Source organism: Zerene cesonia, chromosome 8, assembly GCF_012273895.1.
Source record: "Zerene cesonia ecotype Mississippi chromosome 8, Zerene_cesonia_1.1, whole genome shotgun sequence".
NCBI classification, from domain to species: domain Eukaryota; kingdom Metazoa; phylum Arthropoda; class Insecta; order Lepidoptera; family Pieridae; genus Zerene; species Zerene cesonia.
In genome coordinates this window covers 3,759,684-3,785,559 of record NC_052109.1, presented here as the reverse complement: position 1 = coordinate 3,785,559, position 25,876 = coordinate 3,759,684, and the positions used below count along the sequence as shown (strand labels likewise).

Below are 25,876 nucleotides of genomic sequence, written 5' to 3'. Positions count from 1 at the left end.
ACTTCAAAGTATAACTTAACAAAAATAAGCATCCGCTCATTCTTTAAGTAAGAAAACATAGCAAAGTAGTTATAAGTAGAAAATGTATAAATGATTTTAGTCAATTTATTCCTTTACCAGTTACCAAAAAGTTCCTTCTGTAAATACGAAATAGTTGCCATTCCATGTGCATAATCAGTATTCAAAGTACAAAGGTTACAGTACAAATTGTGTTAAAAGAAATCATCACTTCTTAACGAAACTTCTTACTTATTTGCTTGCCTTTTCAACTACTTACAACTTTCATCTGTAATACTTAGGTGTAAAGAGGCTTGCATTCTTTACAATAATGCCTCGCACTACTTTAAATTAATATTTTTAAGGGTTATTTTTAAAATGTGTGTCGCAAATTTGTCCTCTTCATACTTATTCACAAAATCTGATTAAACATTAATTTATAATTGGCACTTCCACTGTATGGGCTCCGTCAGCATTTCGCTTGTATTATAATACAAAGAATAGTATAAAGTGAAAGAAACTGACGTTATGCATACATTGAGTCCATTGGGAAGAAGGTGCAAGGGTCAAAGAGTACCTGAAATTTTCTTATTGGCAAGGCACAAATTAAATTATTGTGAACAGGTTATAGTATGTATTGAGATATATTTCAGTGAGCATGTGAAAATGAATTCTCAAATTAACCACTCATTTAAAAATCAAACATTTTAATGAAGCCTTGCTAAACTAATATAAATTTGCCATATAGTAGAAAAGTCTACTAATATTATATTATTATATCAAGGATTTTGAGAATTCAAATATTTTACTATTATGAACATATGTATGTAAGAATGATGTATAGACTGTAATTGTGATATTATCATTATAATTTAATCTCTTCTGTGCTAAAGATACAAATTGGAAATATATTATTTTCGTATTTGTGCGGGTGTGATCTATCCAGATGCTTCTACATAATTAATGTTGTGTATATTTTTTGTAATTAGAATAGAAGAGATTAATGTTAATTTAAAATTTTATAGAAGTAGTGTAAGTAAATTAATAAGGTTATCTTCTCAATAATGGGAATCTTTAAATTTTGTTATGTAAAAAATTCTAGTAATTACCCCTGTCCCTTTCTTTTACAGTATGGATCCCATAATAATGTAAATTATTTGTCAGGTAAACTGTGATTAAGGTAGGTCTTTCTTTGGGTACTGTTATGGATCTATTACATTTTATTTTTTCTATATAAGTGTTTTATTTCAAATTCCAATTTATTTATGAAAATTTTTCATCTTTTTAGTTTTTGAACGAGTAAAATTATACAATAGCAATATTGGCATATTAACTACATTTATTAGATAAACTAATTTCAAATAACTAATACTATTTACAAAGTATATAATAATTAAGCAGTTCTTAACATTTTTGCTTCTCTCTTTTCTTGTAACATCTTCTTTTGTGCCTCTACTATAGCTTTTCTTTCATTTAAAAATTCACCATACTCCTAAAACACAAAATATCATAAAACACATGAAATGTATAAAAAATTAGTCCAATTTCATTAAAATTTATCATTCCTTTCCCTTAGTGTCCTCAATTTAATTGAAATAAAAAGGTTTACCCAGTCAAAAATTCTGAAGTATATATACAATCCAATTGAAAACCTTTTTTGAAGTAGGTTTATTTTCAACATACTTAGATACTACATTTTATAATTGAAAACAATATCAAAAATCATTTTCATAATTTTCTAATACTTCAGATTACAAAAACTTTAAGTCACAGATTTGTGCAGAAAACCTTATATTTGTTCAGATAATTAAACAAAATACTGGCTCACCTTTGGATCTAAGGATCGCACAACTTCAATGCCACATGTCCTTGCTTGTGAAAGTAACATTGTACAGATTTCCTGCAATGGTCTCCATTCAAGTGGAGGGTCTTGAGATTTGATTTTAGCTATCTCATATATATGCTTGATGGTAATTTTACCACACATTTCCTTTACTAAAATGATACAAACTGATAAAATATACATTTAAATTTAAAGACATGAAGAAACCATCAATATAATTTTACCTGGTTCCATAGCACCACGGTTAACCCCAGCTGCTTGTTTTAAGAAATAAGACGATGGTGGTTGGTGTATGGTTAGTTGGTAAGATCGATCGGGGTTTACTTTAACACGAACTGGTAATGGAATTCCTGGTTTAATGTTTGCTGTTCGCTCATTAAAATCTTTACAAAACGCTGCAATATTAATATTCCGCTAAAATATTAAATTTTCCATTAATATAATTAGCTATGTATTAAACTGAAATTATATTTTCAAATGACATACCTGTCCTAACATCGGTCCTAAGGGGGGCCCAGCAGAAGCCATTCCTGCAGGTACGTTTGTACGCAATTTGGATGAGTGATCTATTTTATCCGAAACTTTCTTCATTGATTTTAAACGGGCTACGGACTTGGACATTTTGAAATATTATTTAGTACAACAAATTACAAATCAAAACAGTTTAACTTTATAACCTCAATTCACAGATGATAATGACGTTGACAATTTACATTAGACCATATTTGACATATTATGATTTTGTTGTTTTTAAAAGTGCTGAATGCCGTGTGAACTTTTAGGTAACAATATTAGTTACTCTGTGGTAACCGGTAGGTAACAAAGCGAAAAAGTAGATGAACAGCTGTGTTAGATTTTTGTGATATTAAATTTCGTACTATTTTCACTACTAATTGCTATTTTGATTAAATTGTTTTTGATATCTGTAACCTACGTCATTTATTTATTTATTATGTGTCACCATAGTGTCAATTGCGAGCTTTCGTCTTCTATTGCTATTTGCTGTCGTGAATAATATTTTCTTTAATTGTTTTGTATAAATTGTAATATTTGCAGTTATCTTAAGTTTGGATCGAAACTCACTACTACTCCACTCAGTAAACCTCGATAGCATATTATTTGATGTATGTTCTAAACACGTCAAATTAATACTCGTATAAAATATGCACAAGATTTGTAAATAAGTGTTCAACAAACATTATTACAATCAAACAATATGTGGTCTTTTTTTTCGAGAGATCCTACAAAAGATTTTCCTTACGAAGTTGGGGATCCAGTTTCGGGGCTTGACGATAAAAGTGTATGGACGTTACACAAAGGAAAGAAGAGAGGAACTCAAGATGAAGTGTCAATATTCCTATTTGATGTTCAAAAAAATTCTGAAACTCTTTTTGATATAGCCAAGGCGTCATTGAAACGCCTAAAGACTATACGGCATCCCAGCCTATTACATTACTTAGATAGCTGTGAAACAGAAAAATTTTTGTATGTTGCAACAGAATATGTGCAACCTCTAGCAACTCATATTGAAGAAATGAAACTAGAGGGACAACAACGTGAACTATTTCTATCATGGGGAATTTTTCAAATAACTGTAAGTATCCCAATTACATCATTAAATTTAAAAATTACAGTGTTTATCCAAACAATGAGGAAGAAAGGTTTTTGCTTTAGGAATTTGACATAATAAACCAGCTTTAAAGATTATATTTAATCTCATAATTCACGCATGTAACTATAATGTACTACAGCAAAAATTGGCAGAGTGTAGGTAATGTAATCTAATAAGTTTTAAAAAACTTGTATTGTTACAGAGGGCATTATCATTTTTCAACAATGATGGCAATATCAAACACAACAATGTGTGCTTATACTCTGTGTTTGTAACTGCTGCTGAGGAATGGAAATTAGGTGGTTTCGAATTTGTCACAAGCCATGGACAAGAAGGTGCTAACATTATACCAATTAAAATACTACCTGCTTTGGAAATTTATGATCCGCCGGAAAAAAATGATCCAACTAAAATTAAGTCAGTTACTAAATGGTAAGTTATTTATTTTAGGTGACAAAGTCATAATTATATTAACCTGGTTATTTTAAGTTGTACCTGGGTAAAAAGTAGGCTATGTGCTAATCCAGACCATAATCTATCTCAATATCAAATTTCATACAAATGTGATAAGCTATTTTTGCATGAAAGAGTAACAAACTGGTACTATTTATGATGTATAAGAAGGATATACATTTTTCTTGTCTACAAAAAATTATATAATATTTGTAGTGTAGTACATGCCAATTTTCGTTACTATGATTACTTACCAAAAAAATTTCCTAATGGGAGCAATTCCTTAAATAAAACTGATAAAACATTTTGCCTTCCTGCCAATTGGGTGGTCATAAAAATAATTGATAAAACTGTGTCAGCTGTTAGTTATCATAAGTATGATTCAATTGAATGAACTATTTTAGTGTATATATTTGGATTGTATGAATTGGGTTGCTTTGAATGCCTACTGGTTAAGCATGCTTTGTTATATAGAAATCACTATTGTCTTGTAATAACTGCCTCATTGTTGTAAAATCCATTTAAAATTGATATTGAGATAAGAATGAAGTAGACTCCCTCTCAAAATCCATTTCAAATATGTAGAGTAAATTATGTAATTCTCCTATAAACATATGGGCTACTTTATGTACTTTCTTAAAGTACATATTTTATTTTTAAATCTTGTTCTTTTTCATAGTTCCTCTGATATGTGGGGTCTGGGTTGCCTCATTTGGGAGGCGTACAATGGCCCATTAAAAAATCAACCATCACTTAAGTGTGTTGATAAAATTCCGAAACAGCTGTGCACTTTATATTGTGAATTAGTCAGTGCAAATCCAGCTTCAAGACCAAATCCAGCTGATATTATTACTAGGTATGTATATGGTATATATCTATTAAAATTTAATTTGTTTATGTATTCCATATCTATACACATAACATTTTACTACCATAGACATTCATAAATTATTTTAAATAGACATCAACTTCATTGTTTAGATAGATTAATATTTCAAAAAAATAACTTTTATGTATCTTTGGCTAACACATTTCTTGTTCAAAGTTTGTTATATTTAAGATATGAGAATCTGTTGAGCACGTTATGTCAAATGCAATGGTGCTTTTTTCAGATGTCGTAAAATTGGCGGCTATTTCAAAAATGATTTGATAGATACAATGTTATTCTTAGAAGAAATACAAATAAAAGATAAGGCTGAGAAAGGGAAGTTTTTCTCAACACTCGGTAGTCATCTTGACAGTTTTCCGGAGGCTGTGTGTGTTCATAAGATTCTGCCTCAATTGATGACAGCATTCCATTATGGTGATGCTGGGTCTGCTGTGTTGGGTCCAATGTTTAAGGTATAGGGCAGAATAAAATTTTAAATATTTAAATTGTAATTCTTAACTTAAATAAGTACATTTTAAACCTTCACATACAAATTATGATTAAATAAAACTAAATTTAAATATGGAATATTATTAAATACATTCATATTTAATATAACACATTTAATGTACTTATACATTGCATTACAGTTAGGAAAGCTACTTGAAGATGCGGAATATCAAAAACAGATTGTACCATGTGTGGTGAAACTTTTTGCGTCCAATGATAGAACTACAAGGTCAAGACTGTTGCAACAGCTTGACCAGTTTATTATGCATCTACAAAATTCTACCGTGAGTAATTTGATATATCTTTAATCTTTAAAAAAATTAAAATTATCACCAAATTTTTTTTTATGTACTTCACAATTACTGCACCAAATTAGATGAAACAATTTTTATTTGTTCCTCTTTTAGAAGGTTTAGGCTACCCAAGCGAAGTCGGGGCAAACAACTAATTTTTTAATTATTGTGTAATAAAATTTTAGGTGAATGATCAAATCTTTCCTCAAGTCATTCATGGGTTTTTGGATACAAATGCTGTTATTCGCGAGCAAACTGTGAAGTCCATAGTTCACTTAGCTCCAAAACTGAATTATAACAATTTGAATGTAGAAGTACTTAGACATTTTGCGAGACTACAGTCTAAGGATGACCAAGGAGGCATTAGGTGAGATGAATTTTGTAATTGTGTGAGAAGTTTGCATTTGTATCTATTGAATTAAATAGTATTTATTACCTATGCTAGATTTATAATAATTTCTGTATAGCAAGAATAGCATAGGTAATGCTAAAATATGGTTTTATATTTTTCATCTTTTATTTTCAGAACGAATACAACAGTATGTTTAGGTAAAATTGCCGCCCATTTGCACCCGCAAATTCGACAAAAAGTATTAGTATCAGCCTTTGTGAGGGCAACACGGGATTCTTTCCCGCCGGCGAGACAAGCGGGTGTGCTCGCTTTGGCGGCAACACAGCAATACTTCCTTTTATCTGAGGTTGCAAACAGAGTGTTGCCAGCCTTGTGTCCGCTTACCGCCGATCCAGAGAAACAGGTCAGTTTTTTTTAAATCTTCATGTATTTTTCTATATTACTATTTGTTTTATAATGTACTTACATTTATTATGTATGATATTCTGAAAAAATATTCTTTGAAGGTTCGTGATGCAGCTTTTAGGACTATCAAAGGTTTTCTTGGTAAATTAGAAAAAGTTTCAGAGGATCCTAGCCTTAAGGAAGGAATGGGTATGTTCGTATTTATTAAATATTTGATTTTATTAGAGTGTTCATCCTCTTTTAATCATTTTCACAAACATTTTTCGCTAACATCCCAATACTTGATTCGTCAAGAGAGAATGGGTGACCACAGCTTGCTGATAATTATCGTAGCGTCAACCCATTCTTTCTAAATAAACACATTATTTGACCTCAAATAACAAAATCCCACTAACTTAAATTTGAACTTTAAAACATACCCTCTCTCTTACACTCTTATAAAGTCTGTCATACAATCGTACATATAAATTTGCACACTAAGTGCTTATAACAAGTTCACATTGCTATACATCTTACAGTAGTAATATTTAAAGCAAATAAACATTTTTTTTTAAATTAATCCGCAGAGGCGGACGTGCACACAGCGACGCCGTCGCTTAGCAACGCGGCCGCCACGTGGGCGGGCTGGGCGGTCACCGCGGTCACGGCGAAGTTCTACCGCTCGCACTCCGACACGGCCAAGGTGCAGCATCCGACTAAATCCGCCCTATCCAAACCGGGCTCTTTGGGTGAGTGTATATTGGAGTTAACCCTCATAGGAGGCCTGTGTCCCAGCAGTGGGAACATAATGAGCTGATGATGATGATGATGATATTAGAGTTTTTGCGCACTATATATAATAAGAAACAGCTATACGAATACTTGTCAAATATATGCATGTATTTCTCGGTATATTTCACGGTAACGTGCATAAGGAGCAGGAAAAGCAAAGAGCACATGCATACGTTTTTCGTCCTTACCAGTGAACTCAAGCTTAACGTAATCACTACCAACATTAGAAATTTCCTTCTTATTAATCCAGGTTATGAAGTGTACATTGACATACATTATATTACTACAAACAGTACATTCCTTTCCAGAGCAACCATCGTCGAGTAGTATGTCCACAACGACATCGTCTGTGACATCGATGACGTCACTGGAACACAGCGAATCCGCGTCCGACTACGATCCCGAACATTGGGACATGACTGCGTGGGGTGAAATCGACTCTAGTGCGGGTAATCTTAATATATATAAATTACGTGTCACGTTGTTTGTCCGCGATGGACTCCTAAACTACTCAACCGATTTTAATCAAATCTGCATACCATGTGCACCTTCAGGTTAAAGATGGGATAGTTTTTATTATTTCAATTAAGGTAAATAACTTCCCGGGCGGAGCCGGGGCATGCAACTATTAGGATTTGTTCGTATCATATAGGGAATTACCGTTAGTGCTATAAACTATGACAGATTTTAAACAAACATATCTATTCATCATTACAAAATTTCACACAGTAATATGAGTAGTAAAAGCTAAGATTTGATAAGTAATCTTATACCTTTAAACGAGCAATTCTTGTATATATATATAATTGGAATCTCGGAATCGGCTCCAACGATTTTCATGAAATTTAGTATATAGGGGGTTTCGGGGGCGATCTAGCTAGGAATTTTTTTTAGAAAATGTCATGTTCGTGTTTTATTCGTGTTTTTTTTCCTGACATCTATTGGTGAATAATAATACTATTTTGCTTCGTAGATAGCTGGACAATATAATAATAATGAAATATAATAATAATGAAATAACACATAGGCACTTTTTATACCGATATTCCTACGGGATACGGACTTACGCGGTTTCAACCGCGGGTCACAGCTAGTAAGACCTTATACACCTAATCGTCTAAATGGGCCTCGTGTCTGAACATACTTTTTCTTTGACTAAAATTATTATTTTATTATTTATTTGAATTATTTGGCATAATATATCAGGTACGACGGGAGGCAGTGCTAAGTCAGGGGCAAGCAGTGCTCAAGGCACCGGCGGTCTGGCGGCGCTGTGCGAAGACGACTGGGATAACGAGGAGTGGGGGGAACTGCAAGAACAACCCGTGAGTATATTCTATACTAGCTGGATCCCGTGGCTTCACTCACGTGGGACTATGTAATAACGTGTGTACTAAACTACACTACCATCTGTGTATGCCAATTTTTATGCAATTCCAAACAGCTGTTTTGTTTGTGTCGTTAGTTTAATTAATTAAACTCGTAGTTGTATAAAAATATCACATCTGTGTGTTTATTAATGTGTATATCAATTATACATGTTTTATTTAACATAACCTAATCACAAACTACTCTCACGATCACACTGACTCTTAAACACAGGAACTGCTTATTATGCTAGGAAGGTCAACTATTAAAAAAATAATATTAGTTTAATTATGTTGTTTGTAATCTTATTTTGTACATCCTTTCTCAATGACGTTTGTGCATCCGAGTGACGAAGAACTTGTGATCCGTGTTACAGGTTTTGCACCCCCCTACGAACCAGCTTTCAACACCTGAAACCTATCTTTTTTTATAGGTGCCTATGTGTGTGGAGAGATAGAGACGTTTTATTTATTTATAGATAAATACAATTAGGTGTCGTTAATGAAACTCATAAAAATGAAAACAGGCCGCAGAGGCCGAGCTGGCCAGCCCGTCGGAGACGTGGAACAACACGGACTGGAGCCAGCCGATACTGAACGCGAACGCGACGTTCGTGCGCAACACGCCGCGGCTCGAGCACCGGCCGGCCGCGCACCAGAACAGCAACGACTCGCTCGGCGGCTGGGAGGACGGCGAGTTCGAGCCGATCGAGGAGAACGCTGACGGTGAGTGCTGCGATCTGTGGTTGACTTTTTTTTTTCTTATAAATTTTTTCATCGTTCGGATACGGGGAGGATGGTAATGTTTTTTTTTTACGTGCATTTTTTTTTTATCGTGCGTTCGTGACGTTCGAGGAGAACGCACATGGTGGGCGTTGCAGATATTTTTTTCATCGCTCGACGCCGGGACGAATTCGAGCCGATCAAAGAGAACGCCACCTGCACCCTTTCTTCAATTGTGTTATGTTTATTCAATTTAATATTGATGTTATTTTCTAGTCGTCGTTTAACTTTCAGGAAATTTCTCTTATCATTCTTTGTCTTTAATCTGTTAATTTTGTGTGTTATTGTGCCTATGAATTCATATTTTATGAACCACATTAAACCCTGTCATTTACCCATCAAACGGAGTGTGTTAATAATCCATCTTTATCTCCTTTTCATGTCTATTCGTTTCATAATAAAAACAAAGGTAATGAAAATTACAGAAAACAACGCCTCCAAAATGGATGAAATGCGTCGCAAACGTGAAGAAAGGAAGCTACAGCGACAACGTGAAATGGAAGCTAGGCGGAACGCACGTGGGCAAGGTCCCATGAAACTAGGAACTAAAATAACCACCCCACACCCACCCTTTTAGCTACCGGACCTAACTGAACACAGTGAAATGAAATTTTCGTGAACTTTATTAAACACCGAAATTGGTGTCAGCAAAATTGGCCAGCTTACGTGACAGCGGCCATCATAATATATAAATATAATAAAAATACACACGAAAATATAATTCTGCGCAATACGTATTTGCATCACCCTTAACTTCGATTGCTATTAACTGTCGGCGTATACTATGTATAAGGTCAAACTTTTATACTATTGACATTGACAGCGCGGGAAATAAATAATATAGGTGAATTGCATTATAATTTCCAAGGTTTAAATAATTTTTACTATACTATAAATTGTGCTGTGCTTTATGATATTTTTAATTTAAATGTATTTTTAAATATAAATCTTTTATTTTTCAAATACGTTGATTAATTATTTTTATTTTAACCTATTGTAAAGAGTGAGCGTAAATTGTTTATTATTATTCTATTAACAGTATAATTTCCACTGATTAAAATATCAATTCTTCTCGCGTTATCCATACTGTCATAGCTAGTCAAGTACTTCCCTATTCATTTTATTATTATTCGAAGAATTGATTTTAATCATTTGATATCTTATCGAATAGATTAAATTCTTAGTTACATGTAAATCATATATTTAACGAATAACGAAATTATCAAGATTCTTTTTATAAATTTATTGAGCTGGCTTTACAAATATTAATTAAAGATAAAAAATAGTATATAATATGTATGTATCCATTTTTTTTATAAATTTCTATTTTATATAAATAGCTGGTTGTGCAAATAATGTCTTATTACAAATTAATTATTTAATTTATTAACTTTATCGCTGACGTGATACCACGAATTTGAATCCTTTTTCATTAAATGTATTGTTTAAAAACAATAGTAAAGCTTCGTTAAAAATAAAGAGTCCTCAAATGCTGCAAGGGATGAATTTTTTCCTTGCCTTATTTCATATTTTAACTAGCTTGAAACAAAATATATGAAATATTTTGTGCGTCTAAAAATATTATAATGAGAATAAAGATATAATATTACTAATAAAAAAAGTGCAAGTCTGGTAAATAGCTTGACACCGTTTTTTTGTAACTTTTGCAATATGAAAGCTGTTAGATGTCTGATGGTAAATAGGGATCAAATATTATAAAACAAAAGCACCAAATGTAGGCGTTCAAGTGAGACTGTAATTGCCAGTATGGCAACTTTATAAGTAACAAACGTCGCAAACTGTATTGTGAGCTACTATTTGATATCCCGGACGAGAAATAAGACTTTATTAGGCATGAATAGCTTATTTTGGGAATTTAAGAAAATACTGATTGATGCAAGCTTCACACCTTTTAAATGTACGTAATATTAATGCTAGTGTGTATGTGGGTGTCAACAAATAATAAATATATTTATAAAATTATTTTTAATTTATATATTTTCATAATATCAAATTTTTATACACAGCAGACGGGCAACGATATATTATGGAAAAATTATCGTTAACCACTATTTAATTTTACGAATACCCGTATTTTATATGTGAAAATAGACAGCATCAAGCTTGTTGATAACAGATAAAGAAATTTAAATTTTAGATAGATCTAGTGTAAGTTTCGGTTATTAAATTCTAATTAAATAAAATACTAGTGTCCACGAATATTTCTAGATAGACTTTTAAATAGTTATTAGCATCCCTCTGATCTTAATATTTTAAAGGGAAAACACAAATTGTCTGTTAACTACATGGTATGAGAAAATAAAACACCAAAGCATATTAGTGTAAATGAAGACTGAGTTAAATGAGAAAGTCGAAACTACATGAATATATGCCTTATCGTTCAAGTCCTACGTGTAAGAGTGAGATGTCACTACTGCGAATTCAGCTTCGATGTTTTCTTTCTAAGTTCTGAATAATAATTATTGATAATTTCATATATTTGGTGTTTGTGTGCCTGAAAGGCACGTGGATAATATTCTTCGCATTCCACCGCATTATTGTACATAGCTTTTAATTAATGATTGCAGAACATTAAGTGCTATTAGATTTTCGTAGAATATTATCCATGCGAACGAATCGGTATTGTAATGAATGTTTCGTAATCAAGTCTTATATAGTATGCGATGTCTATACGTATTTACACTTCTTGTAAATAAAAGTTTATAAAAATGTCATTTTATTTTATGAATAAAACACCTTTTTTTCAAAAGCAACATTTAATAAATGAGTGTTAGTATTCAGGCTTATCAACAAATTACAAGTATTTAGTTACAAAAGCAAAGCATAATAAAATGTAGCTTGATTGAAGCTCAATTCAATGCGATAAATTTTTTTTTTTAAACATTCAGCAGTAAAAACTTACAACTAAACTATATTATATGCTGAGACATCCAAAATCAATTTACAACCCCATCAAATACAGATTTTACATACAAATTATGCCACTATGTAAAAAACAATTTTTGATGGATACACAAATTGACCCTGCGACCATAAACACAAAAACAACAAAGCAGAAATCACAACAAACACAAAAATGGTTTTATATTTTATTGCTAACTATTATTTTTTTATTATATTGGCTTATCTTGGATTCACAATCACATTTTGAACCTAATGACCATTGGAGTAACAAATAGTTATACAGGACCCGTTTGCGGTGTTGCGACGTCCGCTCGGCTGCTGTGAGTGCTTACAGCTTAGAGCGCAAGTCGGATGACTCAGCGGCTAATTGTCAGGATGGCTCTGGGAATCTAAAAATTATCCAATTATAAAACCTATAAAAAATGCTTTCGTTATGAGAAAATCTATTACCATTCTACTATAAGAGTACATTATAATTGGTACAGTGCTTAACACCCGAGTGTAGAACCGAGGGGTCCTACGTTCGATCCCCGGTGGTGGTACACGAAAAAAAAAAATCTTGGTCATGCTGGACACAAGGCTGATTGGTGGGAGGTGTATATCATCTGCCCTATATCTCGCTAGGGGACATGGGACTTACCTATAAAGTACATTATAATTGCATATAACTCACCGCATGTTCATAGCATTAGAGTTTCCAGGTTCCAACTTGTAGCCTAAGCTTTCATAAAATTTGATCAGTTTATCTTTACAATCTAATGACATTTTGTAGCAGCCAAGCTCATGAGCCAGCAGAGAAACTGTTACCACAATTCTGAAATAAAAAATGGGTTTGAATACGAAATTTGATAATTAACAGTGAGTTGGAATATTAAATGGCACTTTGTATTATTTATTTTTATATTTGGGCTCCAAACAAGGAAAATAAATTAGCTATTATCATTTACTAATTGATTACCATAATCTATTGTTAATTGCAATAATATTAGGTATTTTCGGAAGTTTCGACAATTAAATAGAGCATTGTGATAGAAGTCACGCAATAAAGGCGACTGACGTCGAGCTAATATGCGAAAGATATTAGCTTTATTAAAAGGACTAGCGGGCATGAAAAGGGTACAAAATCAAAATTTGTGTAGATACATACATATAAATAAAGATTATATATATGTATGTATTGTTATCCATTTTCATACCAGCAGTCAATGTGACTGCTAATTTATTAATGATTTTTACATTGAAATTTAATATTTGAGATCAATACACTTACAATTTTCCCAATTGCTTGCCTCTGTATGTATCATTAACAACAACATCTTCCAAGCGGCCTCGCTGTAAATAAAAAAATGCAATTTGGTGTTATATAATACATACACAGCCTAGTTAATATTAATCTTAAATTACTTTAGAATTGCAAGTCTTAGATAATTTTCAATACATTTCTAAAAACAAATATATTAAATGAAATTTGGTGCCTGCATTAAAGTCCTATTTTACATATTTATACTTCTTATTTCACTCCCTTATAGTCTAGTTTTTGTAATAAAACAACTTTCTGATCTGCCTTATATTTCAATTAGCTTAGTGGTTATTTCGATAAAGTAAAACTTTAGCATACCTACAGAATATTAGTAGAAATTTCACTGAATAGAATTTGTAGTCAAGATAAACATATGAACACTTACTAAGGAGCAATTGTGAATAAATTTCTGTTCAACTGTAAGAGTGGCTGCACCTATTATTTTTGAAATTCTCTTATCCTCAATTACTGTGACATAATATCCACCAGACATCTTCATTTGTGTGAATCGTTCTAAAATACATATGTGTGGACATAATAAATGGTACAAAGATCCAACAATTAAGTTGTATACAGACTTATAATAATAAAGTTATTATGAGTATGTACTATAATAATTAATATATTGCATACACTTAATATAAAAACAATCATTTCATTATTTAGAATTAATTTTATGATACATAAGTGATAATATGCAACACTTTATAATATTTAAATAAAACATTCATATTTATTCAAATTATCATTTGCACAGCTAAAATTTTTTGCTAGACAAATAACTATACAGACATTGGAATGCCATCATTGGTGTGGCAAGGTCACACAAGTCTTGATAATCAACAAACAGGTCTTTCTGCCATTTAAACTACATTAGTGATCGAAATTATACTTTATATATAGTTTATGCCATGCTTAATGAAGCAGGGCATAAAACTACTGATTTATTAGCATACCATCATTTTACAGATTTATCATTACTCAACTTTTCAGAGAATATAATATAATATAATAGTTGTAGTTATAATTGATATTAATATACTTAAAATTAAGTTTTCATATGCAAACAATTGGATGATTTTACAGTAGAATATGATGCATTTAATACAAAATAAATAACTGTACAAATTTTTGAGCATGTTCTATACAACAAAATAAAATTTATGATTCACTTACCATCAAACTGTTTTCTTGTTATATTGCCTGTATTGGTTAACTGACTGAGTAATTGCAAGAATCCTTTATCATAATCTGATCTTTGTAAAGGTCTCACCACCATCCATTCTTCCCCTGGGTTAGCAGCACTTATTTTTGGTTTAAATACTGCTGGACTTTTGTTAAAATCCAAATTTTGTAATATATCTGGAGGATACAGATACTCTGAGAGTTCCTCATTCTGTTAAATAAACATTACTTTAAGTTATGATTTGTAGAAGAAAATATATAATTACTTAAATAAATAGTACCTTACCCTATAATTATGTTTTTCCATGCCCATCTTTAAAACACTATTTATGTTCTATAGATGTTTAAACATTTTACTATAAAATATTTATTGTTACCGAAATTCTCTCGGACACGTTTGTACGTGGCAAGAGTAATGAGGAACTAAAATAGTAAGAGAAAGGTTACTGAAAATGTTAACGTAAACCAATGTTTTTAGATCAAATCGATTGGCTGCCAAGCGAAAATCGACGATAAGATAATATAGTTATTGGTCCGCATTATTCAACAAAAAGTGAAAGTAAACTTGTACGTTGTAGGTAGGTTAACAAGTATGTGTATTGTGTATGGTAGTTTGTAACTTTATTGGTAGCTGTTATTTATTTTTTCCTAAACTAATATTTTCAATTTTGACATTAAATCACGTTCACCCCAATAAAATTTGGCGGCATATTTCGAATTTTTATACATTCAACTCAAGATTAACCATCCATTTTTTATCTATACTTATTATAAAGAGCAATAATTTGTATTTTTATTTGTTTGTTTGTAATGGATAAACTCAAAAACTACTGGATCCATTTAAAAATTCTTTCACCATTAGAAATCTGCAAAATGTGGGGCGAACAGCTAGTAGATATGTTTTAAATTTTTTATTCTCAATTCTCAAGCAAGTAATGTAGTATGTGGCTACTTAAAACAATTTTTTTCTAAGAGAACTCTAAACTACATAAATTTTGATTCAAGTACAACTTATTTTATATTTCTTTTCAAATAAACATATGTAGAATGCGATATCAAATGCGATACAACTAATGTGTTTCAATCACATTCGCACGTATACGCAAACTCAAAACCACAAGTGTAGGCCGGCATTTACAAAGATATTTCTCCCAAAACCTAAAAGCGTTTGGGGACCATGCGAATGTGTATCTATACAAGTATTCGTACAATTTATTTTAACTCAAGTACGAAAAAAGCAAACATTTTCAAATGTTCTCGTATTATACTTGTAGGTTTGCGTATTCAAAACAGATGGACGGCCTTTCCTACTGCGGCCGTTTGGTGGTCCCAGTCCATAGTCTTTTATTATATTTATTGTTCGATAATATTCAAATGAATAAGTACGCATTCAAACATAAATTCAAACTATGTAATAAAAACATCATAGTTGTAAATTCAGCAAATTTTACGGTAATAACTGGTAATATTAAGTATTATATCACTGTGGTAATAACTATGACTCCAATTTTTGACAAGCAGCTGATATCTTTCAAATGTCAATAACAATAACTTTATTTTCTCCTATGTAAATATTTTAGGTTATAGGTCTATAGGATCTGCTCTTTTCTCGTATTATGTAAAACCGGCGAATTCGAGACAAATATCTAAGCTCAACGAAGAAAAAGTGATAGATAGTGCTAGAATTTTATGATGGCTCTTTATAAACAATTTCAGCGTAAGGTCATGTTTTGTCAGCGACAGTATTCTATGTTTATCAAAACATTTGATACACATTTACATTTACAAAAGTATCCGCATGTATTAAAATTACAAGAACGCGCGCTTTTTTGGGAAGGTGACAGAAAAGGTGGCTATAACACTAAGGATATGCTTGGTAATTTATCATATATACAACATATAAAAAATGGTTTTCAAGAATTGAAATGCGAGTTAAAATTATTTGCAAAAGAAGTTAAAGAATATATTGCGACTGATCCTCTAATTTATGCTAGGCCTGGTAAGTGAATCAACTTTTATTAAAAATTATACTTTTATGAGTACTTTTACATTTTACATTTTTACATTACTAGCTGTGCCCCGTGGTTGTTCCCACAAGGAACCTGATGTTATATAGCCTAAAGCCTTCCTCAATAAATGGGCTATCTAACACTGAAATAATTTTTGAAATCGGACCAGTAGTTCCTGAGGTTAGTGCGTTCAATCAACTAAATGAAAAAAGGAACTCTTCAGCTTCATAATATTAGTATTGATTTACAATACCATTCTATTCCAGTTTTATGTTAAAATTAGAATGATTTTTATGAGTGTGTTTGTTTATTGAATCACAATTATAGAATTATATATGTTAAACGCAAATTTAATAATATGAATGTTAGCTAAAGTGTTATAGAATCATACAACATATAGATAAAGGATTTTAATTGTGTAAGGACCTGTGCTACATGCTTTCACCCTCAGTCATAAGCAAATATTTCCACAGCTCACGAGTTATGTGTGCGATATCTCAAAACTAGTTATTTGCAAAAAAGGTTTTTTGCATTTAACTAGAGAATTCATGTTGATGTTAAGTTGTGGTTTTTCGTGACTTATGAAATTTGTCACTGCAATATGAAGTCAGTTATCACTAGTAAAGTACTGACTCTCAAAAAGGCTTTCTCAATGTTATGTGTAGGAATAGTTTGTGTCAGTCGTTCAACTGTTCAGAGGACCTTGACTAACTTTCAAGATACCGGTTTCAAGAAAAGAAGATAGGGTCAGGGATCAGGAAGAAAACAATATAAGGAGTTTAGGGAAGATTGCCAAGCTTTTTGAAATTAGCAACTATAACATCAAAAATATTATGGAAGATGATAGAAATGTGAGAAATGTGAGAATTAAATATGAAATGTCAGGAGGAGACTTGTAAAAGTCAATTCACACATCTAAGGGTCCAATATTGTACTGAGGGCTTCTTATTGCAAGATTAAGATTATCCAAAAATTATGTGACATGTACCAATGTGGAATGGAACAGAGAAGCCAGTATCTTGTTACGACTGATGGTGAGAACTGACATCATAAAGTGTTTAATATACCAGGATATATATTGTTCAGTGATGGCTCTGTCATGTTTCGGGCTGGCATAATTTATGAAGATCGTACAGTTTGTTTTCCTAGATAATGGTTGGCTTAATGCTACATTGAAAAGAACTCCTCATTCCATGTACACAACTAGAGTTAACTATTGCAGGAAGTGCCGCTGAGTTTATGGACAGCAATGTCGGAGAGCACCCAAATAAAACTCAGTAAATAACATTTATTTTATTTTATTGCATCAAATCTTTTCAGCTGTTTATACTCAATGTACTCGAATAAATAAAAATGCTCATTTTTTGGCAAAGCGAGGCACCTGTAGCACTCATGGATCATGTCCAGTAGAAAGAATTTTACAAAATTGCTTCAGTAGTTCTCGAGCTTTAATAGTAATAGATTTGAAAGGACTGTATGAAGTAACCGTAAGATTATAACTATATTTAACAAGCTTTAACCAAAAATAGCTATAACAAGATTATAGCTATTTCTGGTTCTATCACATTCGTATGTGGTATGCATATCGCATCGGCATAATAAATGCAATTGTAAGATTATATTATATTAGGTCATTGCTTTTTCATTTTTATTTTGCTTTCGTAGCTTTAGTGTAAGCGCAAAGTAACCTATAGAATGAAGGTTACGGCTAAGTGCTCGTGCACGTGCTCAACGTGCAAAGATTCGTACCGAAAACGTATTTCAGCGTTCGATCTAAACAACTTAAAATAGAAAATAAGCATTTTATTGCGTATTCCAAGTCGAATCGAATCTCAAATTTATTTTGAATTTTCTTATTAAATATTGAATATTGAATATTGAATATTGACGCCTTTGGTTATATTTATAATCTATGGATGGTAAAAAGGAAAAATTTATTCCGCCTGTCAGAGTAGTTCAAAAATAAATATCCGTTACGGTATATCTGAATGGCTGTGAAATATAATTTGTTGCAGCTGTTGTTTCATTTGATATAGCTAAAAATAGTACTTTGATCAATTTTGACTACATTTAGGCTATTAGATATTTTATTTTTATCATATTGTTGAAGAAAATTTAGAGTGTGTTGAAAAGTTGAATTTAAGTACTGGTCAGGAAGCTTTTTGAATCGTTTATATTTACGAGTGAGTTTTATAATGAATATAGTGTTATAACTGACACTGAAATATTATTTAAAACTTTCTCTGTTAATAAATCTTGAACACAGTAACAAAAATGTTGTCATCAAAGGCAAGTACAATTACTTCAGACGAAAGTTTTATCACTCCTGTTTCATCCATGGGAGATTTAATGGCTTTATCACCTAAGAAGTCGGACGATTTTTTAGATATCTCGCATATGACAAATGATATACTAACTGGTACAGATTTTGACAGTATATGTGATGAAACAATGCGAGAAATACCTGCGTATGATAATAATATGTTCATCGATGCAACCAGCTTGGATTATTTAGACAAGTGTGCTGAATCAAATCGTAACCCAAACTTTTTGGACAGAGGAAAAGAGAGTCTCTATGTAAAATTTGACCCTTTGTATGCTCAGAAACAGCAGTTTCTTGAACCTTACCAAGCTGAGATTCAAGCTGATTCATTAGAATATGATGTTGGCTATGAGACGAGCAGCTCAACTTCAATTTTAACAGACAATATGACGGGTAAAGCTGATAACACATTTAATGCAGGAGCAGTTCAAAACAAGTGTGGAAAAGATAAACCAATGCAAGTTGTCTCACCTGTGGTAAGCTGCGAAATACCTAAAAACACTGCAGCACAAACAAAACCAACCCCGGTGCTTGTACGTAGTGTCTCTGCAATTTTAACACCCACTCAGGTTGCAACTGATAGACTAATAAGTATATCAGGTAATACACCACCAGTAGCAGCTCCTAGGAGTCCCAGACTAAAGCATTATGGGGCACAAGAAAATGATCGGCTTCAATCTCTAAGAGCCATTCTTCAAAATCAAGATCATGAGGTTTTACAGCTAAGACAGGAAAATAGAGAACTTAGATCATCATTACAAGACTTGGAACATAACTTTGCTCGATACAAAGAAGACATGGAACTTAAATTGAAGAAATTAACTGAAGACAAAATCAACTTACTGGACAAAGAAATAAAATTGACTCAACAAATAAATGATAAAGAATTGAATAACAAGAAAATGTGTATTGTCATGGAGGAATATGAAAAAACTATTTCGACCTTAATCGGAGAACAACAGCAAGAGAAGGTACAATATCTTGAGTCATTGGATAAATTGGTTAAAGAGAGGGACCAAGCTGTAAAACATCTGAATAATATGGAATCTTCCTTTAATGATCTTCTCACTAAATATGAGAAATGTAAAAGTGTTGTATTAGAAGCTAAAGATAGAGAAAATATCTTTAACAAAAAAATTGCTGATTATGAAATTGGATTACAGAAGTATGAGGCCTTGTACAACAACCTAAAACAAACTACATCTGATAGTTTGGAGAAAGCAAATGAAACATTAGAAAATTTAAAAAAGAATCATAGTGTTGAAATTACGAAAATGAATGCAACAATGAAAAAACATGAAATTATGATATCATCTTTACAAGAGTCACTGGCGCAAAAAACAAGAGATAATGAAGAACTTACCAGAATATGTGATCAACTAATAAATGAAGTTCGTTGAAAATTTATTTTCTTGGTACTGAAATATTTTTCCCCAATAAAATTTTTACCTTTTTAATTCCTGCCATAATTATGATAGTGTAAACTTGAATCTGAAATTATTGTACTTTTAACACAATATGCTTAGTATTGTATTATTGTATTTTTAAACTAAATAGCTATAAAAGACTTTTGCTTTGCATTTTTTTGGTGCTTTTGTTTTTGTGATTATCTATTAATTTTAGGAATATTTGATAAACCCTCTGATATTATCCTAATTAAATTATATGTAAGAGATGAGTCTGCTGTAATAAGTATTGTTATGTTGTAACATTAGGATTTTAATTAATGACATTTGATATGTATATCTGAATGCGACATTAAATTGAATATAGACCTTTTAATTTAGTATTTTATTTTTAATGCAATAAGCCTCATATGTACTTTCTGAAAAAAAATCCTCAAACTTGAGTTTCTGCTACAGAAGTGATTTATCTGTTACCATGAGATTTTAACCAAATCTTAAGCTTACTTATAATATGGAAGTAAAAAACCTTGTAAGTTATTATATAATATTTATCTAGTCCATACATATTTTGAAAAGAGAGACCAATCTGTGAAGAGACCCTTTTCGCAGAAAAGAATTGTCAATACTAATACAATATTTTTTTCTTATGTAAGTATCTAACGTCATAGGAAAAAGATATCGTCATAGCATATGTATAAAAAAATACCTAAGTAAGTACTATAATTACATTTTGTATATTCAACAATTTCTACACCAACTTGTCAATAAAAAAAAAGTTGCTTGTTGTCGTCCATGAAGAAGATTTCGACTAGGGTGTCACCCCACAATTTACAATCTGGAAGTTTGCTTAACTCATCCTCTGATAGGTTGATACGAGGTCACCACCAAGACAAAGATCAGACAAACCATTGACAGAAGTTTTGATACAGAAAAGAATAATTACTTAAAGGATTAAAAGTTTCCTGAATATATCTTTGTATTTCAGGTGAAACCGATTTAATTTGGTGTTTTGATAAACCGGAAGTGCTCGACAAATTTGTAACAACTTCCGATAGCGACCATAACGAAGGATTCAGTACATGCAAATTGGAAATGAGTCCCGCCGGTAGAGTAAATTTTCACGGGTATTTAGATACAAGAATTCCAAAAGATGGTCGAGTCAAAAGAGCTGGTTATTGTTCTATACGATCTAAAAGAATAAGGGTGAGTAAAATTTTAATTTATAGATTATATTTTAGCATATTTTGAAATAAGTTGCAAATATTATTCCTTTTTACAGAAATCGTTTAAGCGAGAGTCTACATTTGATTGGAATATTTACAATACATTAGTTATTAAAGTACGAGGAGATGGTAGATCATATTTATTAAATATATCATGTGAGGGATATTACGATATAACTTGGAATGATATTTATCACTATGTATTGTACACTAGAGGTGGACCGTATTGGCAAATTGCTAAGGTTTGTATGATCGAATATTCTTATTCTATGCTAGTATGTTTAAGGGAAAATTTAAAGTAATGAAACAAGGGGAATGTATTATTTTTTTTTCAAATAAAATGTAGCAATTACGTTGGACCTAATATTGGTCTATCGCCATATAAAATTTGGTCAAAATGTGACCATTCGTTTTGACGTCGCTACATACAAACTGAAAACGAATTACTAACCATTGTTTTGTGTGTATAAATTTGCTAAGCAATAAAATATTTTAAAATAATACGTTTTTTGCCAAACCGTACGCTGCGGTAAAAAAACGCGGGTTAGAATCCCTCCTCGTGATCAAATTTTTTCCATTCTTTCAAAATTTCTCATTTAAAAAGCATTCCAACGCTATAAAACTAAATTTAACTTTTCTTCTTTATAAGATTTTCAATTTTGATTCCTAAGTTGAATCTTTTTAGATTCCATTTTCAAAGTTTGTGTTGGGGTCAAAAGGAAGGCTCCAAGATAAACAAACAAGAATGCGGCTTGATAAGGTAACACACTTTGGAATTGCATGTGGCGATAAAATTGATGGAGCATTTAATCTGGAAATTGAGTACGTAGGTATGTTGAAATGTTTTACTGACAATTTAAAACAACGATCTGCTTATTTTAAAATTATAGAGCTATCGATGATTATGGACCAAAAACTATTGCAAAGTAATATTGAAACATTTAATTTACATTAACTGCTGAGAGATTTTAACATATTCTGCACCCTAGTTAGACTTTTACTTAACTCGCTAGTGTAACTCCAGCGCGGTTAAGAACTGTTTGCTTCATATTCAAGTACTTGCTTATTTTTACAGGTTTAGAGTACGACCCAACTCACGAAGAAGAATTTGCATATGAAATGTATAAAACGGAAAAATTTATTGTAGGAGTGTAAAATTTTGTGTTTAAGTCACTTAGTCTTAGCAAATTAATAAAAGTGTTGGAAAAATTAAGTGTTTTATTACTGGACTGATCCAAGGACGAAAGGGTTTTTCGAGCGGATGTATGTATGTGTCAATGTATATCGTATCGGGTGTACGGATTTTGACATAGGTAGTATAAGATGACGATAAGATTAAGGCTATAAACTTTATCAAAAGCCACCCGTAATGGAAAAAAGGAGTGGGTTTGTTATTATTATTTTCTTATTCTAATGATATGGATATGAAATGAAAGATCGTCAAAAGACTATAACAACTTATATATAAATAATTCATTCAAGTTAGCTTAGTTCGACTGTGTTGCTGGACACGTAATCATATATAGCCTATGGTCAGATTTTCATGTATGGAAATAACATATTTTATATATGCCGTCCTTAACACTCATGTAAGAAAACAATTGCAACTGTCGTAATAATTAAAACTTGTGGAGAGTATTCGTGCAAATGTGAGTAGGGGGTATAGTGTTTCAGATTCAGATAAAATCATTAATCATCACATTTAATATTTGAATGAAGCCTGTTTCGAACACATAGTCTGTGGTTTCAGAAAAAGAAAGATAAATTTTAATGAGTCTGTGGCACTGATGTCATCCATCAATTCGCGAATCGCGACCATTATCTCGGAAATTTGTATAAATTTTTATAATATAGTGTGTGTATAAGAAATAGTAAAACAAATTATTGAGTATCCCTGTAAGAAACTATACTGTGTTTCCTGTGAGTGTGATTTTTTTAGTTCAAAGACATTTAATAAACATTGCATTTAGTTTACCATTTACGGTCTTAGGGTCGTAATCTTTATGACTTCATGCGTGGGATGTTTATAATTTCTTCTTAGCAGGAACAATATAAAAGAAGATATTTATTTAAACAAAGTAATTCTATGGAAAAATAAGAAAAGAACCTAGGCATAAAAAATGTCGCACTGATTTGACACAAACGACCAAGTCCACTAATTATTGCCCTTGAAATAATTATTGCGTTATTTTCAGACGATGTCGTCAGAATTGTTCCAACAGCTGTAGGATTTTTGAAGGCAGTATCAGATTGTTAAAGTACCATGTCAGGTACCGAGCAAAATATATTGAACTCAATGCAACAATTGTCTGTACAATCAAGTAACAGTGGTCCTACTGAGAAACCTACTCAAGTAGTTACACCTGCTGTTAATAGAAGTCAACCTGCATCTAAAGTGACTCCTGTTAAGCCAACAATTTCTCCGGCCATTGCTACTATTGATAGATTATTAAGTTTAGGCACACCAATACCACCACCGCCTCCCGTTATACAACGCACGGCCGATATGGATCCTCACACAGTTGAGCAGTTAAGAGCTGTAAAAGAAATGCTCACCTCTCAAGAGGAAGAGGCTCAAAGTCTACGAGAAATTAATCGGGAGCTTAAGGAACGTTTAGAAGAATGTGAAACTAAAATTAAAAAATTGACTGAACAAAACGAGGAATATGCAGAAAAAGAAAAGGCTCTGTCTCAAAGAGTTGCAGAAAAAGTTCGTAACAATAAACAAATGAGTGTTGTTATGGAGGAGTATGAAAGAACTATCTCTTCTCTTATTGGTGAAAGGGAAGCTGAGGCTAAACGATGGACTGAAGAAAGAGTGACATTATTAAGGGAACGAGATGAAGCTGCTGCACATTTAGCTTCTATGGAACATGCATTCAATGATGTTCACACTAAATATGAAAGATGTAAAGTAATTATACAAGGTTACAAAGGCAATGAAGAAACTTTGAAGCGAACTGTGGAGGATAATAATGATGCTATTCAAAAACTGGAAGCCAGATATGAGACTCTAAGGCAACATGCTATGCAACAATTGAACAAAGCTAATGCAGAGTTAGACTCAGTTAAGAAAGCACATCAAGCAGAAATCTTGAAATTAAACGCTATGTTGAAGAAAAGTGAAGTACATGCATCATCTTTACAAGAATCTTTGGCACAGAAAATAAAAGATAATGAAGAACTTACAGCTATCTGTGATGAATTGATTAACAAGGTTGGTTAACTTATTAAAGGTACTACGGTGTACTCATAAACACCTTCATTAACTCAGCGAAATTATATTTATTTAATATTAGAGTATAAACATATTCATGTAATGTTAATGATAAACCCATAATGATAATCCTAAAAAAGTAATCAAATTTTGTTACCATTTTTGTTAAAGTATCTATCTACATTGTATTTAATGTAAAACATTTTTTTATTTGTGCAATCAGTTTGTGTGTCCGTTATTCTGTAAAATAATTTAGTTCTTAAGATTTTAACATTTTGTGACATTTATGTTTTGTTAAATATCATATACATTATATTGTTAATAACTATGTATGTTTGGTGCTTTGCCCCTAAGTGGCCATCCATAGAATGGTCAAAGTATAATATTATAGTTTTAACATTGTTTGAAAACAGGAGTGATCCTGATCTCCATAAGTATTATTCACCTTTATAATTCCAGACTTGATAATATATGTATAAATTAATCTAACCTATAACAAAGTAACTTAGATGCCATAATTTAATTGATCATTATATATGCTTATATACAAATATTTTAATACATAATATTAGTTGTTAATACATTATTTTGTTTATTGATTACTTACAGTAAGTTTAGGATATTAATAAGGCATCAAATATTTTTAAGTTTAATCAGGCCCTAAAATTGTAATTGTATATTGTTCTAGTCCTAAAATTATTTTTTGCTATGCTGATTTAAGTGCTGCCTAGCTTGAGATTCTTACAGTAATATATATTATATAGAAAAACAAAAATACGATTAACTTATAAACAGCAAATAAGGGTATTCACTTTTTGTAAAACAAGATGTTTGTTTTTACAACGAAAAGCTTTATTAGGCCAGCTTAGAGTTAGAATCTCTATAACACATAGAGAATATACCAAAAATGTGTGTAATGGCAGATAATTATGTATTTGCTTTATTGTATATACTTTGTGTTATTCTTTTCCTTCAATGTCTTTGACTATATGTGTGCCTTCAATACAAAAAAAAACTCACCATCCAGAAAGTCC

At 31.6% G+C, this 25,876-nt stretch overlaps 6 protein-coding genes across 6 annotated transcripts; 4 read left to right on the top strand and 2 right to left on the bottom strand.

The window, feature by feature from the left end:
- Positions 1 to 1,316: 1,316 nt before the first annotated feature.
- On the bottom strand, positions 1,317 to 2,559 carry LOC119828498 (39S ribosomal protein L11, mitochondrial). The gene is made up of 4 exons (XM_038350664.1): positions 2,327 to 2,559; positions 2,065 to 2,254; positions 1,826 to 1,992; positions 1,317 to 1,489 (listed from the first exon to the last, which is right to left on the bottom strand). The coding sequence occupies exons 1-4, from the start codon at positions 2,459 to 2,461 to the stop codon at positions 1,391 to 1,393; spliced, it is 591 nt and encodes a 196-aa protein (XP_038206592.1). The 5' UTR covers positions 2,462 to 2,559; the 3' UTR covers positions 1,317 to 1,390.
- Positions 2,560 to 2,796: 237 nt separating this feature from the next.
- On the top strand, positions 2,797 to 12,115 carry LOC119828839 (N-terminal kinase-like protein). Its single transcript, XM_038351124.1, has 13 exons — positions 2,797 to 3,434; positions 3,655 to 3,884; positions 4,585 to 4,761; positions 5,018 to 5,246; positions 5,424 to 5,567; positions 5,762 to 5,943; positions 6,103 to 6,331; positions 6,435 to 6,522; positions 6,900 to 7,061; positions 7,413 to 7,553; positions 8,311 to 8,429; positions 8,999 to 9,197; positions 9,680 to 12,115. Exons 1-13 carry the CDS (start codon positions 3,057 to 3,059, stop codon positions 9,829 to 9,831), a joined length of 2,430 nt encoding a protein of 809 aa, XP_038207052.1. The 5' UTR covers positions 2,797 to 3,056; the 3' UTR covers positions 9,832 to 12,115.
- On the bottom strand, positions 12,020 to 15,227 carry LOC119828840 (probable glucosamine 6-phosphate N-acetyltransferase). Its single transcript, XM_038351125.1, has 6 exons — positions 14,951 to 15,227; positions 14,656 to 14,875; positions 13,865 to 13,992; positions 13,450 to 13,511; positions 12,853 to 12,993; positions 12,020 to 12,568 (listed from the first exon to the last, which is right to left on the bottom strand). The coding sequence occupies exons 1-6, from the start codon at positions 14,975 to 14,977 to the stop codon at positions 12,550 to 12,552; spliced, it is 597 nt and encodes a 198-aa protein (XP_038207053.1). The 5' UTR covers positions 14,978 to 15,227; the 3' UTR covers positions 12,020 to 12,549.
- Positions 15,228 to 16,196: 969 nt separating this feature from the next.
- On the top strand, positions 16,197 to 22,834 carry LOC119828461 (complex I intermediate-associated protein 30, mitochondrial). Its single transcript, XM_038350617.1, has 5 exons — positions 16,197 to 16,663; positions 21,388 to 21,605; positions 21,682 to 21,867; positions 22,311 to 22,455; positions 22,701 to 22,834. Exons 1-5 carry the CDS (start codon positions 16,354 to 16,356, stop codon positions 22,778 to 22,780), a joined length of 939 nt encoding a protein of 312 aa, XP_038206545.1. The 5' UTR covers positions 16,197 to 16,353; the 3' UTR covers positions 22,781 to 22,834.
- Positions 18,631 to 20,782, top strand: LOC119828460 (myosin-7-like). Its single transcript, XM_038350616.1, has one exon. It carries the CDS (start codon positions 18,948 to 18,950, stop codon positions 20,394 to 20,396), a length of 1,449 nt encoding a protein of 482 aa, XP_038206544.1. The 5' UTR covers positions 18,631 to 18,947; the 3' UTR covers positions 20,397 to 20,782.
- Positions 22,835 to 23,403: 569 nt separating the features above from the next.
- LOC119828581 (transforming acidic coiled-coil-containing protein 3-like) lies at positions 23,404 to 25,857 on the top strand. Its single transcript, XM_038350786.1, has 2 exons — positions 23,404 to 23,545; positions 23,821 to 25,857. Exon 2 carries the CDS (start codon positions 23,889 to 23,891, stop codon positions 24,849 to 24,851), a length of 963 nt encoding a protein of 320 aa, XP_038206714.1. The 5' UTR covers positions 23,404 to 23,545; positions 23,821 to 23,888; the 3' UTR covers positions 24,852 to 25,857.
- Positions 25,858 to 25,876: the final 19 nt, after the last annotated feature.